At 42.8% G+C, this 17,500-nt stretch overlaps 3 protein-coding genes across 3 annotated transcripts in view; 1 reads left to right on the top strand and 2 right to left on the bottom strand.

Moving 5' to 3' along the window:
* Positions 1-3,220: 3,220 nt before the first annotated feature.
* On the top strand, positions 3,221-10,046 carry LOC121878515. The gene is made up of 7 exons (XM_042384775.1): positions 3,221-3,396; positions 3,608-3,789; positions 4,906-5,004; positions 6,557-6,681; positions 7,333-7,542; positions 9,314-9,375; positions 9,897-10,046. Exons 1-7 carry the CDS (start codon positions 3,223-3,225, stop codon positions 10,044-10,046), a joined length of 1,002 nt encoding a protein of 333 aa, XP_042240709.1. The 5' UTR covers positions 3,221-3,222.
* Positions 10,047-15,255: 5,209 nt separating this feature from the next.
* On the bottom strand, positions 15,256-17,117 carry LOC121878409 (putative uncharacterized protein DDB_G0272516). Its single transcript, XM_042384627.1, has 2 exons — positions 17,021-17,117; positions 15,256-16,648 (listed from the first exon to the last, which is right to left on the bottom strand). The coding sequence occupies exons 1-2, from the start codon at positions 17,076-17,078 to the stop codon at positions 16,029-16,031; spliced, it is 678 nt and encodes a 225-aa protein (XP_042240561.1). The 5' UTR covers positions 17,079-17,117; the 3' UTR covers positions 15,256-16,028.
* Positions 17,118-17,276: 159 nt separating this feature from the next.
* Positions 17,277-17,500, bottom strand: part of LOC121878514 (RYamide receptor-like) — a 16,915-nt gene continuing 16,691 nt past the window's right edge. Inside the window, exons 8-9 of the mRNA XM_042384773.1 lie at positions 17,439-17,500; positions 17,277-17,333 (exon numbers count right to left, since the gene is read on the bottom strand). The exon at positions 17,439-17,500 is cut by the window's right edge and continues 30 nt beyond it. Coding sequence (XP_042240707.1) covers positions 17,277-17,333; positions 17,439-17,500 — 119 coding nt within the window. The remainder of the gene's footprint in view (positions 17,334-17,438) is intronic.

Raw genomic sequence — 17,500 nt, 5'->3', positions numbered from 1 at the left:
AGGAAATGTTGACTGCAGGAAATGATTTAATCTTTGTATTTGCTCAGTTTAAGAGTTATGAAAAATGTGTCACTCTTTTTTACAAGGGATTTATTTTTGTGTTACGATGGACTGAATCAAGTGCTGTACAGAATGTAACTTATTCATATGTTATTTACTCTTTCTTATGTTGTTATTCCTTGTTATTCATTTTTTTTCAAGTTATTCATCACTTTACACAACCTTACCTACACCTTTCAGTAGCAGGTTAGGTTAACTTAGGTTAGGTTCAGTTAGGTTAATTAAGCGAACAGTATACCTACACAATAATCTTGCAGCAGTATACATAGTAACGTCACAGCAGTATACATAGTAACGTCATAGCAGTATACATACATGCATAGTGCAATCTGCATACATATGAGTAATTAATGCTTGGTGGTGGTGGTGAAATAAGATCAAAATTGGATCTTCTTGATATACCTGTGTGGTCAAGACAGGTGACAGGTGTAGTAATTAGCACCATGGATTTTGCGACGTTGTGGTTATTTGGTTATGTTTGTTGGTTGTAACTGTGTGACCTTATGTGGAGTTACTGTTTTTGTCAGGAACTGCGTATTAGTCTGTCTGTCTGTCTGTCTGTCTGTCTGTCTGTCCTTCCCCTCCTCCGCCTTCGCTGTAAGCCCCTCACTCCCTCTCTCTAACCTAACCTAACCCACCACTCAGGTAGCGTCAGGTGAAATAAACAGACCAGGTAAGGGCAGGAGGTAGGGGAGGGGGGGACTATCAGGTAGGACAGACTACAGTATAACTACAGTAAACCAGCTGCATCGTCTGTCATCACCTGCCCAACGTCGTAAAGTTCTATTTCATTTTACTTCTAGTTGTCAGAGTGGACATTTAACCTCCACTCATCTCCGGTTTCCTGGCCTTAAGAATGATCCGTTTTTCCCCTAGCCTTCTCCCCCTCCCATCCCTCCAAGAGTCTCTGTGCAAAGTTGCAATTCTCGTGTCTAGGTCTCATAGCTGTGTGTGTGTGTGTGGGGTGGAGGGGGGGAGTGGGGGAATGGTGGGGAGGGGGAATGGGTGGTGAGGAGGGAAGTTCATTGTTATCTTGGGAAAATTGATTAAACTTGATTCTCTTTTCAGTAATGACGATTTTTTTTCCTTCTTCCTTGTGAAAGATAAATGGATGTGTGTGTGTGTGTGTGTGTGTGTGTGTGTGTGTGTGTGTGTGTGTGTGTGTGTGTGTGTGTGTGTGCTGTCTTATGAGAAATGGAAAGCGTTGAAGAAAATGGTGAGAGTTAAAGAGAAAGAATGGAGAAGGTTAAAGAACGTAGAGATAATTAGAAATTTTAGAGAATCAAGGAAATGGTAAATAATAAGAAAAAGTAGAGTTAATTAAAGAAAGTCGAATTAATTAAAGAAAGTAAAGAAAATGTAAAAAATAGATTATACAATTTTATACAACCATTTTAACATTCTCCTCACTTAAGGACTCGTGATAAGTGATGATGGACGGGAGTACTTGGACTCGTGATGTGGACTCTGGCCCTCACTCATCACCCTCACCTGCCGGGCACTGTGGCCATGAGCACCCCATCTATTACACAGGTAAGTCACGCCGGACAGGTAGGGACGCTGATGAGCCGAGTACAGGTGTGTAGTGATGATCTGGATTAGACTAGATAAGGTAATCGTTAGTGTTGCTGATGTTAAGGTGAGATAAGGTGGAGCTAATGTTCAGGTGATCCAAAAGATGTTTTATGTCAATAGATTCTACAGTAACTTTACCTTAAATAATTCTGACGTAAATCTTCAACCTTTATGTAACGTTGCAGGTCGCTCCTAGTGGTGCAGGTGGAGTAGGGCGCAGGCTTCAGGAACAGACCATCACCCCCAGCAGGCTGTGGACGATAAAGGTTTCATGCAGGACATTGGTTTCTCACACTTCTTCCAGGTAACCTAATCTAACCAGCCGAACTTTATCTAACATAATCAAAACAAACACAACTTAACCTAACCTAATATAACCTAACGTAACCTGCCTTGACGTGATATAGTGGACACAACACATCAACATGATACTCTTACTTTGAGGTTAAATATCGATAAACTAGTATAAGTTACCGATCAATTACGTGGTTGAAGATCTCTGTTGTTGAAGGATAAAGTAATACCTTATAACGTTAACCAGATGAACATTTATTCTTTGTTTTCTCCCAGGATGTTGGTCTACAGGCAAGTGCTACCAACTTAGGAGGTCTGGGTTCCTTCGGGTCACCAGCTCACCAGGCACCATTTTCACCACTACACAGCTTCTCCAGTGGGTTGGGTGTAGGAGCCTCTGGAAGCTTCGGGGGAGGACAATGGGGCGGCGTCAACACAGCAGCACTCTCAAGCTAAACTGAAGGAGGGAAGAGGAGGTGACCCATCAGAACAAGGCTTCATATCCTCCAACCCTCTATCCTTCAGTACATTCTCCTTCCTGCCTTCTACAGGTCCCCCAGGAGCCGCCACGTACGCTTCAGCCGCCACCAGACCAACCCCACCCCGCCCTCACGCCATCAGACCAGCCCACCCCGCCCCTCACGCCACCAGACCTGCCCCACCCCGCCTCACGCCTCCCAGATCACGTCACTGCTCTACCTCCACCTGTAGGAGCAGTACCATTAAGGAGTCACCCCGGCAGTATGATCACTTGACAGCCATCACGCCCCTGTATGAAGACAGCCATCACGCCTCAGTATGAAAACAGCCATCACGCCCCTCAGTATGAAGAACAGCCATCACGCCCTCAGTATGAAACAGCCATCACGCCCCCAGTATGAAGACAGCCGCCGTGCCCTCAGTAGAAGACAGCCATCACGCCCCTCAGTATGGAGGACAGCCGCGCCCTCAGTATGAAGACAGCCATCACGCCCCTCAGTATGAAGACAGCCATCACGCCCCTCAGTATGAAGACAGCCATCACGCCCTCAGTATGAAGACAGCCGCCGCGCCTCAGTATGAAGACAGCCATCACGCCCCTGGCATAGAAGACAGCCATCACGCCTCAGTATGAAGACAGCCATCACGCCCCCAGTATGAAGGCAGCCATCACGCCCCTCAGGTGAAGGCAGCCATCACGCCCCCAGTATGAAGGCAGCCATCACGCCCCTCAGTATGAAGCAGCCATCACGCCCCTCAGTATGAAGGCAGCCATCACGCCCTCAGTATGAAGGCAGCCATCACGCCCTCAGTATGAAGACAGCCATGCCTCAGCGTGAACAGGATGACCACTACCAAACACAACAACACGACGGCGGCTCAGAGTCCCGCCCAGCGACCCACTACAGGAACACCGGGGAGGGGAAGGCCGCAGGAGGAGGAGGCGACCCTTGCAAGATTGTGCAGAAGGATGGTATGACGTGTAAGGTAAATAGTCTTACCATAGAGAACATATTAACCCCTTTAACGATGATAGTTTAAACACTACTATTATTATTATTATTAGTAGTAGTAGTAGTAGTAGTAGTAGTAGTAGTAGTGGTGGTGGTGGTAATGGTATTATTATTATTATTGCTATTATTATTATTATTATTATTATTATTATTATTATTATTATTATTATTATTATTATTAACAGGTGTGTAAGGATGAGGAGGGCGGCTTCTCTGAGCATTGTTCCCACAGCACCAGGCAAGGTAAGGACTCCACCTACGCCAACAGCCGTCGAGGGAGTCACAACCAGCAGGGCCCTGACGTTCACCCCTCGGGGCACAAGTCCAAGCGTAGTGAGACTCGCTCCAGCCCCGTCTACGTTCCCAGGTGAGTCTTTAGGTTAGGCTTAAGAAGAAGAAGAAGGCTGCCACCCCATCGTCGCAACCGCATGGCTGCCAAGACCTGACTACATAAACTGGTGACGATGCTGTGCCTGTCAAGATAACTCCTCTCCTCCCGCTCTGATGCTGCGGGAGGAAATACACCGTAGATCCTTTAGTGCTCCCATCACCACACAGCCTCACCGCCACCACCATCACCACCATCACCACCACCATTACCATCTCCTCTCTTTCTCTCTATCTGCTGCAGCCACATGACGCAAGCGGCAGACCACGCTAGGCACACTCCTCTCTCTCTCTCTCTCTCTCTCTCTCTCTCTCTCTCCCCTCGTTACCGATCCCAGCATTACTCCCACCTGCCAGCCTGTCATTCCTCCTCTGTTGATACTTCCGCTGCCAGTGTCATTGGTGGTTAGTGCAGCAGTGTCACCTAACCATCGTTCTATACCTGAACCTGTGTCTTTATTTCATATTATATATATACACACACACACACACACTCACACACACACACACACACACACACACACACACACACACACGCGCGCGCGCACTCAGTAATGTGTGTGTGTGTGAGTGTGTCAATATATACATACAAACACACATTACTAAACAGAGCTCAATTTTTACATTCCAAAATACTTGGAAAAATATTTACACGAAAAAATAAATAAATAAAAAGTTTATCTGGTATTTCATAGACTTTCCGCGTCCGCCATTTAATGTATTAATATTTGTATCACTTTTAAACATTTTATTACAAATTTGTGTGGAGAGAGAGAGAGAGAGAGAGAGAGAGAGAGAGAGAGAGAGAGAGAGAGAGAGAGAGAGAGAGAGAGAGAGAGAGAGAGAGACAGACAGACAGACAGACAGACAGACACAAACAGACAGACAGACAGACAGACAGACAGACAGACAGACAGACAGTTAGGTCTGTCAGTGACGCCTCAGGTCTTACACATAATAGCCTATTTTCTTGACTGGTGGAGAGATTTACTGAAGCTTTAGACGCGTCTGTCTGTCTCTCTGTCCGTCTGTCTGTGTTTGACTGTCTGCCTGTCTGTCTGTTTATCTCCTCTCTCTCTCTCTCTGTCTCTCTCAGCAGCGGTTCTTCTGTCACCTCAGCGTCATCACTCTACACCAAGAACTCTTATCAGCCCCATGATGATGATGACTTCTATGGCCAGTTCTCCTCCCCAGCGTGAGTACTAGTGAGAGCTTCTGTGAGTACTAGTGAGAGAGAGTGTGAGTACTGGTGAGTGTGAGTACTAGTGAGTGTGTGTGACTGAGTGTGTGTGTGTGTGTGTGAGTGTGTGTGTGTGTGTTAATGAGTGCGTCAAGGTATGAAGGAAGGAGTGTACTGTATGTGTATCTCTAATTTCAACTCTCTCTATCTATCTATCTTTAACTTCAACTATTAACACATTTTCTCTCTCTCTCTCTCTCTCTCTCTCTCTTCGTGTGTGGTAGTTGAGAAGGTGAGTGATGTGTGGTCTTTACCCGTGTTGTGGGCAGTTAAGAGTCTTTAAGTTTGATGATTAATGTTTGTTTTGGGTCTTGTTGGGGAGGTGGGGGAGTGGTGGGGAGTGGGGGCGTGTGGTGGGGTGGGAGTGGTGGGGTGCAGGGAGTGGTGGGGGTGGGGAGTGGTGGGGGTGGGGGGTGGTGGGGGTGGGGGGTGGTGGGGGTGGGGGGGTGGGGGTGGGGAGTGGTGGGGGTGGGGGAGTGGTGGGGGTGGCGGAGTGGTGGGGGGTGGGGGAGTGGTGGGGGGTGGGGGAGGGTCAGGACGAAGGACACACATACAGTACACATCATCGCTAAACCAACTCACACCAACAGCTTTCATCCCTTTAAACAGAAGCCATTAAACAATTAAGATAAACACAGATACGGAACTCAGGTACACTTTGGCTCTAACAGCTAACACACTTTTCCATAATATTGTGAGCGGTAAACCTTCCTCTTTTATCAATAGACTGTAGACAAGATATTTTTTTTACAAGTTGTCAAATAATCAACACAGTATAGGAACGCTTCTCTTTTGTTTTCTTTATAGACTCAATAATAAACAGATTATAGGAACGTTTTTCTTTTGTTCTTTATAGATTCAAATATTCAACACAGTATAGGAACGTTTCTCTTTTGTTTTTTTAACAGACTCAAATATTCAACACAGTATAGGAACGTTTCTCTTTTGTTTTCCCCCCAACACAGTTATTTATTCAAGTGCCAATACAGTACACGATATAAACCCTCCCCTTCGTCTCGTCCTCTACCGGGTATATTTTTTTATCCTTGTCTCGTCGTTATTCTGTGTGATATGTCAACAAACAGAGAAATGGCACAGTGTTCACCTTCATAAGTAATATTTTTGTGTGTGTGTGGAGCCGATGACAGGACCTGGTGTAGAGAAGAGGGAGGTGTTGGGTGGAAGTCTTTGGAGTAATGAGAGAGAGAATGCTTGAGCCATTAGGGAGAGATAACATGTGATGAGAGAGAGATGAAGTATGAGAGAATGTATGGTAGAGAATGCGGTAGTGAGAGAGATGTAGACCAGTGAGAGAGATGTAGTGTTGACAGTTACTCCAGATTGCCATGTCCACAGGAGCAAGTGTTTACAAGTATTATTGTGAGAGGGAGACTGAAAGAGAGAGAGAGAGAGAGAGAGAGAGAGAGAGAGAGAGAAAGAGAAAGAGCTACGAGATCTAATGAGAAGTCTTATATATATATATAGTATTTATCTATTTAATGAGCAGGTCGGCTCAGCACTCCCAGCACCATAACCAGCCGGGTGTCCAAAGCCGGATGGACGACGTGTACACCCGCCACAGTGGCCTGAAGGACTTCGGCAAGGAGGGGGAATACGATCCTTTCCCTGATGGTGAGTCCTTGACCTGACCTGGAGGGCTGAGAGAGAGAGAGAGTCATAACATGCTGCAAAATACATCACCTTAAATAACAGTGTATATATGTGAGTCAGTTACACACACACACACACACACACACACACACAAGAACACACACACCACACACACCACACACACACACCACACACACACCACACACACACCACACACACACCACACACCACACACACACACACACACACACACACACACACACACACACACCACACACACACACACACACACACACACACACACACACACACACACACACACACACACACACACACACACACACACAGACACACACACACCACACACACACACACACACACACACACACACACACACACACAGACACACACACACACACACACAGGCCACACACACACACACACACACACACACACACACACACCCTACAATAATGTCATGATGGAGGAGAGACAACAGCTGTCCCTGATGAGAATATTGATAAACGGTACTGTTATGTGTCTGTCTGTGTCTGTGCTCTGTCTGTCTGTCTGTCTGTCTACCTGCCTGTCTGCCTGTCTGTCTGTCTGTCTGTCTGTCTATGTTTCTGTCTGTGCTCTGTCTGTCTGTCTACCCCTTAACTCACCCCTTAGGTTCAGAGTACGACCCCTACATTGATGTCAAAGGAGCAGAGTCAAGGTATGAGAGCTTTGACGCTGGCTACGACGACCACCACGACGACCACCACGACGACCACCACGACGACCACCACGATGATTTAGGCCTACACGACCCCCAGTTCGAGTCCCACCACGACCACGACGACGGACACGACCACCAGAAGTCCCCATCAGAGAAGAAAGGTGAGGAGGAGGAGGGAGGAGGAGTAGAAAGGTGAGGAGGAGAAGAAGGAAGAGGAGAGGGGAAGAAAGATTAGGAGGAGGAGGAGGAGGAGGAGGAAGAGAGGAGGAAGAGAGGGAAAAGATACCACTATTATTATTCTCCCATCAGCTTATTGGTCGTGTTCTTAGAGGATTCCTGGGCTGTGATTGGCTGGCTGGTCGTATCACCTTAAGAGAGACTAACACAGGTGATGATAAATAATTAGTGACCAGATGAGGCAGGTAACCAAGACGGACTAACACTATGGCAGCGGGGGGAGGGGTAGGTGAGAGGGGAAGAGGGGTAGGTGAGAGGGGAAGAGGGGTAGGTAAAAGGAGGTGATGGGAGAGGGAGAGCAGGGTTGAGGTGTGTGTGTGTGTGTGTGTGTGTGTGTGTGTGTGTGTGTCTGTGTGTGTGTGTGTGTGTGTGTGTGTGTGTGTGTGTGTGTGTGTGTGTGTGTGTGTGTATACCATAATCTTTCCCTCATTCACTATAACGGTGTTGGTGGAGAAGTTAATTAAGTAGAGACAGACAGACAGGGACAGAGAGAGAGACAGAGACAGAGAGAGACACAGAGAGAGAGAAACAGAGAGAGAGAAACAGAGAGAGAGAGAGAGAGGGCGGGTAAGAATACAAAGAAAAGAGAGAGAGGGAGAGAGAGAGAGAGAGAGGAAAACAATACAAAGGAAAGAGAGAGGGAAAAAGACAGAGAAAGGAGAGAGAGAGAGAGAAAGAGAGAGAGAGACGATAATTAAGTATCGCGCTTCCTGTTGTGATATAAGGAGGTCAGGCCACCGCCACTTACCAGGAAATTAATGTCCACCTCTTAATGACTTTACCTATAATGAGTGAGTCTCTCTCTCTCTCTCTCTCTCTCTCTCACCTAGGAATCTCCCATCGTCCTCATGGAGTCCAATTTGAACCTATCGTCCCTCTTTAGTGTGTGTGTGTGTGTGTGTGTGTGTGTGTGTGTGTGTGTGTGTGTGTGTGTGTGTGTGTGTGTGTGTGTGTGTCTGTGTGTGTGTGTATGTGTGTGTGTGAGGTTTTGCTGTTTTTAATTTCTTATATTCTCACTTGTCATCAATTTCAAGCAACACACTAACACGTCTATAATGAAATTTGTTTATAATGACACACCTACCATTACTTACAACCCTACAATGACACACCTCCCATTACTTACAACCCTACAATGACACACCTCCCATTACTTACAACCCTACAATGACACACCTACCATTACTTACAACCCTACAATGACACACCTCCCATTACTACCCTACATGACACACCTACCATTGCTTACAACCCTACTATGACACACCTACCATTACTTACAACCCTTGACACACTACCATTGCTTCAACCCTACTATGACACCTCCCATTACTTACAACCCTACAATGACACACCTACCATTACTTACAACCCTGCAATACACACCTACCATTACTTACAACCCTACAATGCCACCTACCATTACTTACAACCCTACAATGACACACCTCCCATTACTTACAACCCTACAATGCACACCTACCATTACTTACAACCCTACAATGACACACCTACCATTGCCCACAACCCTACAATGACACACCTACCATTACTTACAACCCCTGTGACACACCTACCATTATACAACCCTGCAATGACACACCTACCATTCCCAACCCTACAATGCCACCTACTACTACAACCCTACAATGCCACACCTACCATTACTTGACAGGTGTGGACATGTGCCCCTAGACAGCTTCCATGGGTTAGATCACCAGGACACTTCATGCCCAGTTGACCAAGATGATGACTCAGTTTGCCAAGAAGGACAGAACATGTAGAAAGGTAAGGGGAGAGGAGGGAGGAGGGAGGGAGGAGGAGGAGGAGGAGAGAGGAAGGGAGAAGAAAGGAGAGGAAAGGGAAGTGAGGAGATGCATAGGTGACAAAGGAGGAAAAAAGAAAGAAAGAGGGGCAAGGAGAGGAGATTAAATGAGAAGAATTATAAAAGTAGAAATAGTAATTAAGAATATAAAAAGGGAAAGACAGAAACAGACCGACGTACAAACAGATAATAAGAGAGAGAGAAGCCCACAACAGAGAGTAAGATGATAAAAGGTAAGAGAGTAATAAGACATTCTTAAGAGGCCGCTGACCCACCAAGACCTGACTCCAAAAACCAGACGCATAAAACTTGGTATGCAAATTTGTTTTCAGAGATGTAGAAAAAAGTACCATAAAGACTCCTCTTCTCTTCTCTTCTCTTATCTTCTCTTCTCTTCTCTCCTCTCCTGTTCTCTTCCACCACCTCTCACCCAGCCCCTCATCTCTCCTACAGGTAGAGAAGAAGGGAATGGTGTGCTACGTGTGTGAGGACCCTGCTGGCATGGCTGACGAAGAGTGCATGTATGCCGCCCACCAACCTGACGGCCACAACATCATGTACTCAGAGGAGATGACTTATGGTTCCTCCACCACTACTCCCTAGGCTACTGACGAAGGCGGTGATGTGTGGGGGAGGCGCTATGGTTCTTGACGGAATTGTCTAGACTACTGACGAAGGGCTAGAACTCCCCTTGCTGATAATTGAATAGAACACCACCTTCAGGTACTACTGACGGAGGCTTGGACACTTCCATTATTATACATTTGTTAATTGAATTCATATACAGTAAAATTACCTCAGCCAAGATTAGTTCACTGTTCGAATTTGTTATTAATATTATAAAGTTATTTACCAATCCTTTTCCTTAATTTCTCCTCCTTATTTCATAAACTGTTCATAATACACAGGTTAAATAACATGTTAAAATTATATCACCTTCACCAATCACCTATATTATGTAGTCTTGTTTATTTAATATTTTCCTTGGGGTTAAATATTATCTATGGTAATTTTATCATCAATGGGACTTTTTTTTTAACTCTTGTATCAGTCAGGCAGCTCCATACATGCCAGACCTGACTCACTACTAGACACACTAGCACAGCTTAAAGCCATTTCTTCCTCACTATTAAAAACATCTCTCAGTCTCTCACAATTGTCTCTCTCAGTAATTATGTCGAGATAAACTGATCCTCCAAGTGAGAATAAAACTAACCTGATTATTACATTTCATAATTACCGTAACATAATTAGGAGTCACCATTACACTTATGTCCTCAAGAATACATAATTACAGTTTATGCATCATTACAGTAATTGAGTTTGTAATATACAGAGAAATTCAAGACTATAGAAGGTACTACTATATATTAATTAACCTTTACTATTATTAAACCAGCAGAGTTAAGTTAATACATATAAAACAAGTTGGCATTACATCACCACTTGAGACACTCCTCCCACACTTAGCACCTGGACCTTAAGTGGTGTCTGTGAATATTAAAAGTGAGAATTGTTTTTGGTAACACCTAGAGGCTGTCACTTCACACAGCACTAATATGATCAGTTAATTTACACTGTATTGAAATGTTTAATAAATGCAGAAGAAAACTCTAAGGTGTTTTAATTTCCTGGTTGAACATTTATACGTGGTTTATTTTATTGAATTGAACATCACAAGAGGCTGGACATACGAGAATAGAACAACAACAACAACAACAACAGCAACAACAACAACACAAACAACAACAACAATAACAACAAGACGAACAAGAACAGAAGAAGAAGAACAACAACAAGAACACGTGCCACCCTTAGCCCCTCCACCCCCACCTCCTGGTAACATAGCACTATCTTCCCTCCCACTATTCATGGCTCTCATTAAGCTTACATAAAGTCTAATTACACCAATTTATTCTAAATAAACTTATCATTTTCCAAAGACAATTTCATAACGTTACTCATTTTTTTAACTCATCTTTTCCCCATCAGAATAAACAGTTTATGTAAAAAGCTTCCACTCGTTTTAGGGTTAATTAAAGAATAAATTATCTATTTTTTTTTAATCTCTGGACAAAATGGAAAGAAAAAATATTAAACATTTTCAACTGAGAAAACAAGTCTGTCAGTTCGTAAAAGAATACTACTATTTTTACCTCGTTAACACCGATGTATGCTAATGAAAACAGCCTGACTATTGGATCAGCCTGACACAGGAGTTTTATTGTAAGGGTGTGGTATGCAAATTAGGCACAGGTTGGAGACAAGAGTATTTCCTCCCTGCCTTCACACCAGAGAGAGAAAACACTAAATCCTATCGTGTTTTAATGAGTGTTTCTTGTCTATCTCTCTATCTTTATGTTAATATCTTCTCTAAAACTACATTACATACATATATACAGCCACCCAGTATGTGTTACTATCCTATTTCAGCCATTGTTCTAAAATATTTAACCATCAGAGGTTAAAGCAGAGGTTAAATTAGTTCCCCCAAAAAAGTTTTCGTTTACCTCTAAAATTTTGTAAAGTTGAAATTTTACACAATATTTATTACCGGATAATGACAGGGGTTTAATGCATTGAAATTGTATTAAAGATAAAAAATTATTATTGTTTTTTTACATAAATTTACTTCAGTCTTTTGTTCCAGGTAAATTTTGAGTCAGAGAAGAAATACCTGAACTATTGGGGTATAAAACGTTGTGTACTGTATGCCTCCAGAGCTGGTACAGCTAGTACACCATCGTAAGTTACACCAGGGTACTTCTAGGTACACCGTGGTACTATGTAACTTAATAATCTATAACCAAGGAAAACAAAATTACCAATTATATCAAACAATAACATTCAGTATTTTCATGGCCAAAAAAAACTATGAATTAATTCCACAAAAGTACGGTGCGTCTCCCTAACTAACATACAAATAATTATTCTGATGTATATTATGAATACGCAGTTCATGTATCTACCAAGACATATTATACATTGTAAAATCTTTAAACATTTGCTGTCTTTTGAGTATGATTATTTTATACAAGACTTTAAGAGATCGCTAGTACACACAATGGTTACCGAATTTATTTTAAGTAACTTGGTTGTATTTTCAAGTTCTAGAAAAAAATATATGTTTATTTTTAACATTTTAGAGTAGAAAAAATTACAATATTTCTAAAACTTTTTACACGAGAACCAAAACTTTGTAGCACTACTTCTGGACGACTGAGACGCAAGACAAGTCCCAGAAGTTGTGTAACATTACTCGTGTGTGTGTTTACAATATCCAATAACTTGTTTTATCTTGTGAAATAGATACGATACGACTAACTATTATTGTGAAACATTACTTCAATTACTAGCAACACGAGGAAAAATCTAGAGTATACACCAAGTTAAGTATTAAACGATTTGTGAAGAAAATTAGCGCCAGAGGAGTGATTGAATTGAACGTCATCCACCAATTCGCAGGTAAGTCTTTGACAAAATGTTGACTCAAGTTTACCCTGTTTAGTGTCTTTCATTATTTTCACCGTGAACCTTAATCTAGTATCTACAGTTATATTTAAAGTCGTTCATATTGTTAATAATTACACGAGAAAAAGTATGGGATAAATAAATAATAAAAAGTGAGGTGCCTGATTGACCGTCCAGCCATCTCACCTGTCGTCGACTGGTGGACCTCAGTCGACGGTGGGTAGTGTTCGTAACTTCTTATCACACACACGTTACTATTGTCAGTTTTAGTGCTGTTAAATGACCATATCGAATTATTAATAGTCTCATAATTATCTAATACCCTCTTTATCATTTTTTTTTTACGTTTCAACTGAATTCAAAAACTTTAGTGTGTTCCTACAACTTGAGTTACGGGGATTAGTCATTGTATGAACCTCTTGAGGCTCTAGTAGTGGCTGGTAGTGTACATGTTATAGTGGTCATGAGGGAAATACAAGGAGGCTATTATAACTGTACCTCTCTCTCTCTCTCTCTCTCTCTCTCTCTCTCTCTCTCTCTCATGCTGTATACAGTTATTTTACCTGACCCTTACCTCTACACTAGGTCAGAGGTCACGTCAAATGACCTTATTTTTATGGCTTCATTAAGAATTCTGTCCAGCGTGTCCATTCAATGTTTAACCTTTGCTTATCTCAATCTAAACTTAAATTAACCTCAAATAACTCAACCTAATTTAACTTAAGAATTAATTAAACTTAGAATCTCCTAACGTAAAAGAACTTAACCTAACATAAAGTAGCCTAACCGAACTTAAAAATTAACCTAAGCCTAACTTGGGATCACCTAAATTAACCTAACTTCACACTAACTTAATCTAACTTTACCAAACTTAACTTGACGTAACATAAGGATAGATAAACAAGTGAAATCATTTTACAAAGACATTTATTGTTTGTTGTTGTTGTTGTTGTTGTTGTTGTTGTTGTTTATCCTCGACACAACACAACAACTACACGTGTGGCACAACTGGCCTGGTGACGTCACGCATGCTGGGATCTCACCCAGCCAAGAGCAGGCGCGCTGGGGTAAGTGAGATGGGTGGGGGTGGGTGGGTGGTGGTGGGGTGGAGGGGTGGGGTGGGTGGGTACGATGGGTGGTGAGATGGTTGTGGGTGGGGGTGGGTGGTGAGATGGTTGTGTGGTGGGTGGGTGGGTGGTGAGACGGGGTGGGTGGAGGGAGGGTGGTAAATGATGGGTGGTGGAGATGGGTTGGGTGGTAGGGTGGTGGTGGTGAGATACAGGTGGGGTGGGGTGGTGAGGATATGGGTGAGTGAGTGGGTGGCACGATGGGTGGCGAGATGGTTGGGTTGGTGGGTGGCATGATGGGTGGTGAGATAGTTGGGTGAGTGGGTGAAATGATGGATGATGGGTGGGTGGCTGGGTTGATTCAGGTTAGGTTAGGTTAAGAATATATTTACGGGTTACATCATGATTTACTTCACAATAACTGATCATATTTCAGGGTTGAGTTAAGAGGGTAAATGTACACTGACAACCAAGAGACAGACAGACTACATGAAACAATTTGTAAGTCTCGTTAAAATAAATAAGATATTGAAGTAATTATGATCATTTAAAGGTTATTATATAATAGTCTTAATAAACTAATACTAATAATAAAGATGATAATAATGATATACAGTAATTATAAAAGGAAAGCAAATAAGAACAGACAAATTAGAGAGATAGAAAGAAAGAAAGTTAAATAGAGAGAGAGAGAGACAGAGACAGAGAGACAGAGAGAGACAGAGAGACAGAGAGAGACAGAGAGAGAGAGAGACAGAGAGACAGAGAGACAGAGAGAGAGAGAGCAAACATTTAAATAATTATTAGTCTTTATTTACAAAGCGCTTCACCTCTATTACAACAGCGTCCATACTACACCACAATTAACTCCTTTAATACACAGACAACTTAAGAGCCTGAGTTTTGAGCAACATAATACACCCGCACATACATACGATGTATGAAACACCTTAGTATATGTACCTAACAGACAGACAGACAGATAGACAGACAGACAGACAGACAGACCAAATTGACAGTGATATTCCGCAAGAGATTGAGGGTTAGATCTGGTCTGCTCCCTCTATCACCCCTCCTTATCTCCCCCCCCCTCCTGTATCTAATCGACTTCATGTTGGTTCCGGACACACACACACACACACACACACACACTCACACACACACACACACACACACACACACACACACACACACACACACACACACACACACACACTAAAACACTATAGTACAACTGCACCATACATTACCCCCCCACCTTTAATTAAGTCATATCTACAGTGTACAATGAAGCAAACACTGTATTGTACCATGAACAATAAACACAGTCTCCTTTGTCTACAGTAAACATTATTAGTAAACAGGAAATAACATCAATAAACATATATTAACACATAAACACATCAGAAAACACCACACGGCCATGATAGGAAATATACTGAGTTAATGTTTACTTTTCGTCTATAAACATCTGATAAGTGAGTAAAAATCTAAACATCTTAAACATCTTCCCTGTTAGAGAGCTTATTTTAATATATATCTTCATCTCTTGTGTTTATATATAAATTGTGACTCAGTCTATATAAATTGAGTATTTGTACATCTAAATACTATTGTTTGTTTTTAGAAGGTTTTAGTTTACCCTGTTGATAAAACTCTATCTCAGACACTTGTTCCAAAAATAGTTTCTTAATAGACTCACATATAACTAGGAATTATATCTGATTTTATGCAACATTATATAAACAGTCATCGAAAAAATATACCCAGATTTTAGAAGATAATTATTTAAAATCTGAGTGTTTTTTTGTCTTTGTTTATATGACTTGTCGTATATATCTTAATGAGTGGAGTTATTCATTACTTGAGCTTGGGTGAGTAACGCTGGTTGGTGATCAGTGTGTTGAAGGAGTGACGCGCAGGTACACACTCACTCACACTAGGAGCATCAATAACACCTGTTTATTTAGTCCTGACACTTCATTCCCTCCCCTTCAGCGCCTTCGACGTTAGGTATACGAGCACCAGGGACTCGTCTAGTGATAAATCATTCCACTGAGGATGAGTAGGAGGTGCCTTGGTGGCCGCCCTTCAGATCAAGACCCTCGTAGACGCCATTCTCGAGCGTCAGGGGACGGCCGTGGAGACAGTTCAAGCTACCTGTTATCTCCAGGTCTTGGCTCTCCTCTACGACACTAGGACACCCTTCACTCTTACGTCTCCCAGCACTCGAACACCCTGCGGCACTCACTCGGCACTGCTTCTTGTCCTTAGTTCTGGCACTGCACACACGATAAGCGACCTCCTTGTGTTCACTCAAGGAACCACAACTACCGAGCATTGTCGTTGTGTTGTGGTATTTTCTCCTATCGTTCTCGTCTCGTAGTTGACACTCAGCAGATAACGAGACCTTGTCACTGAGCTCGTTGGTGGTACCTCCCTTACACCGAGATCTGAGCTGACGACTGAAGAAACCAGAAGAATTATGGTGGTAGTGGTGGTGGTCGCCTTCGTTGTGGTTGTTACGATTTTTGTGGTGGTTGTCGTGGTTATTGTGACGGTAGCTGCTGCGGTGATTGACGGGGTGGTTGTTAAGGTACTGTAGTTGGTGTTGTTGGTTTAGGTAGATGTTCGGAGAGACGTCTTGTAGGCAGAGGGTCGCCACAGCTGACGGGACACAACAGGGAGACATGATAGATATTTATGCCTCAGATTTTGCTTCAGATTTCTTCACCTTCAAACAACTTTCTGCTTCATAAAAACACAAGACTTTATTTACACGAATGGGATTTGTAAATACTGTAAAATATTTATCAAGTGTTCTAAGATAAGACATTTACAACAATTATTATTTTTTCATTTACAAGCTACGATGTTACAATAAACAACCGAGCATTTAATTTGTGTTTTTCTTCGGTTCAAGTGAAGATTAGGCACCCAAGCTTATTTCACCTGATGATTAAACACCCTAACGCTACCTGGATTATGCTGGATTAGGTTAGGTTAGGTTTAGGTTAGGTTAGGTTATATAACACTTACCCAGCTTGCCTTTCCTAGGATTGATGGAGGTGAACGGAGGCAGCTTAGGCGGTGACATGGAGTTCCGTAGGGCAGGAGACGCTTCCCTCGAGGTTCGTAGAGGTGACTGTCATAACGAGAAAGAGAGAGAGAGAGGGAGAGAGAGCGAGAGAGTAAGTTAATTTTCTCATTGTATCGTTCCTTATCATTGTATCTAACTTTATCATTATATCTAACTCACCTGTCCAATCTACCTTACCATTGCACCTAATTAACCTTATCGAATGTATCTATCTTCACCACTGTAACCTAAATATTCCACTGTAGCTGTTACCTTCAAACACAAAGAGACACCCAACAATAAGAGACAGACAGACAGACAGGCAGACAGACAGACAGACAGACAGACAGACAGACAGACAGACAGACAGACACTCACCTGACCATCCCGTATGTGTTGAAGCTCCACAGTCTCTCCTTCTCTCTGTTTGTCCGATTTAG

Source organism: Homarus americanus, unplaced genomic scaffold (assembly GCF_018991925.1).
Source record: "Homarus americanus isolate GMGI-L3 unplaced genomic scaffold, GMGI_Hamer_2.0 scaffold41027, whole genome shotgun sequence".
Lineage (NCBI taxonomy): Eukaryota > Metazoa > Arthropoda > Malacostraca > Decapoda > Nephropidae > Homarus > Homarus americanus.
Note: the sequence above shows the minus strand (reverse complement) of the source record. Positions and strands in the feature narration are given on the sequence as shown.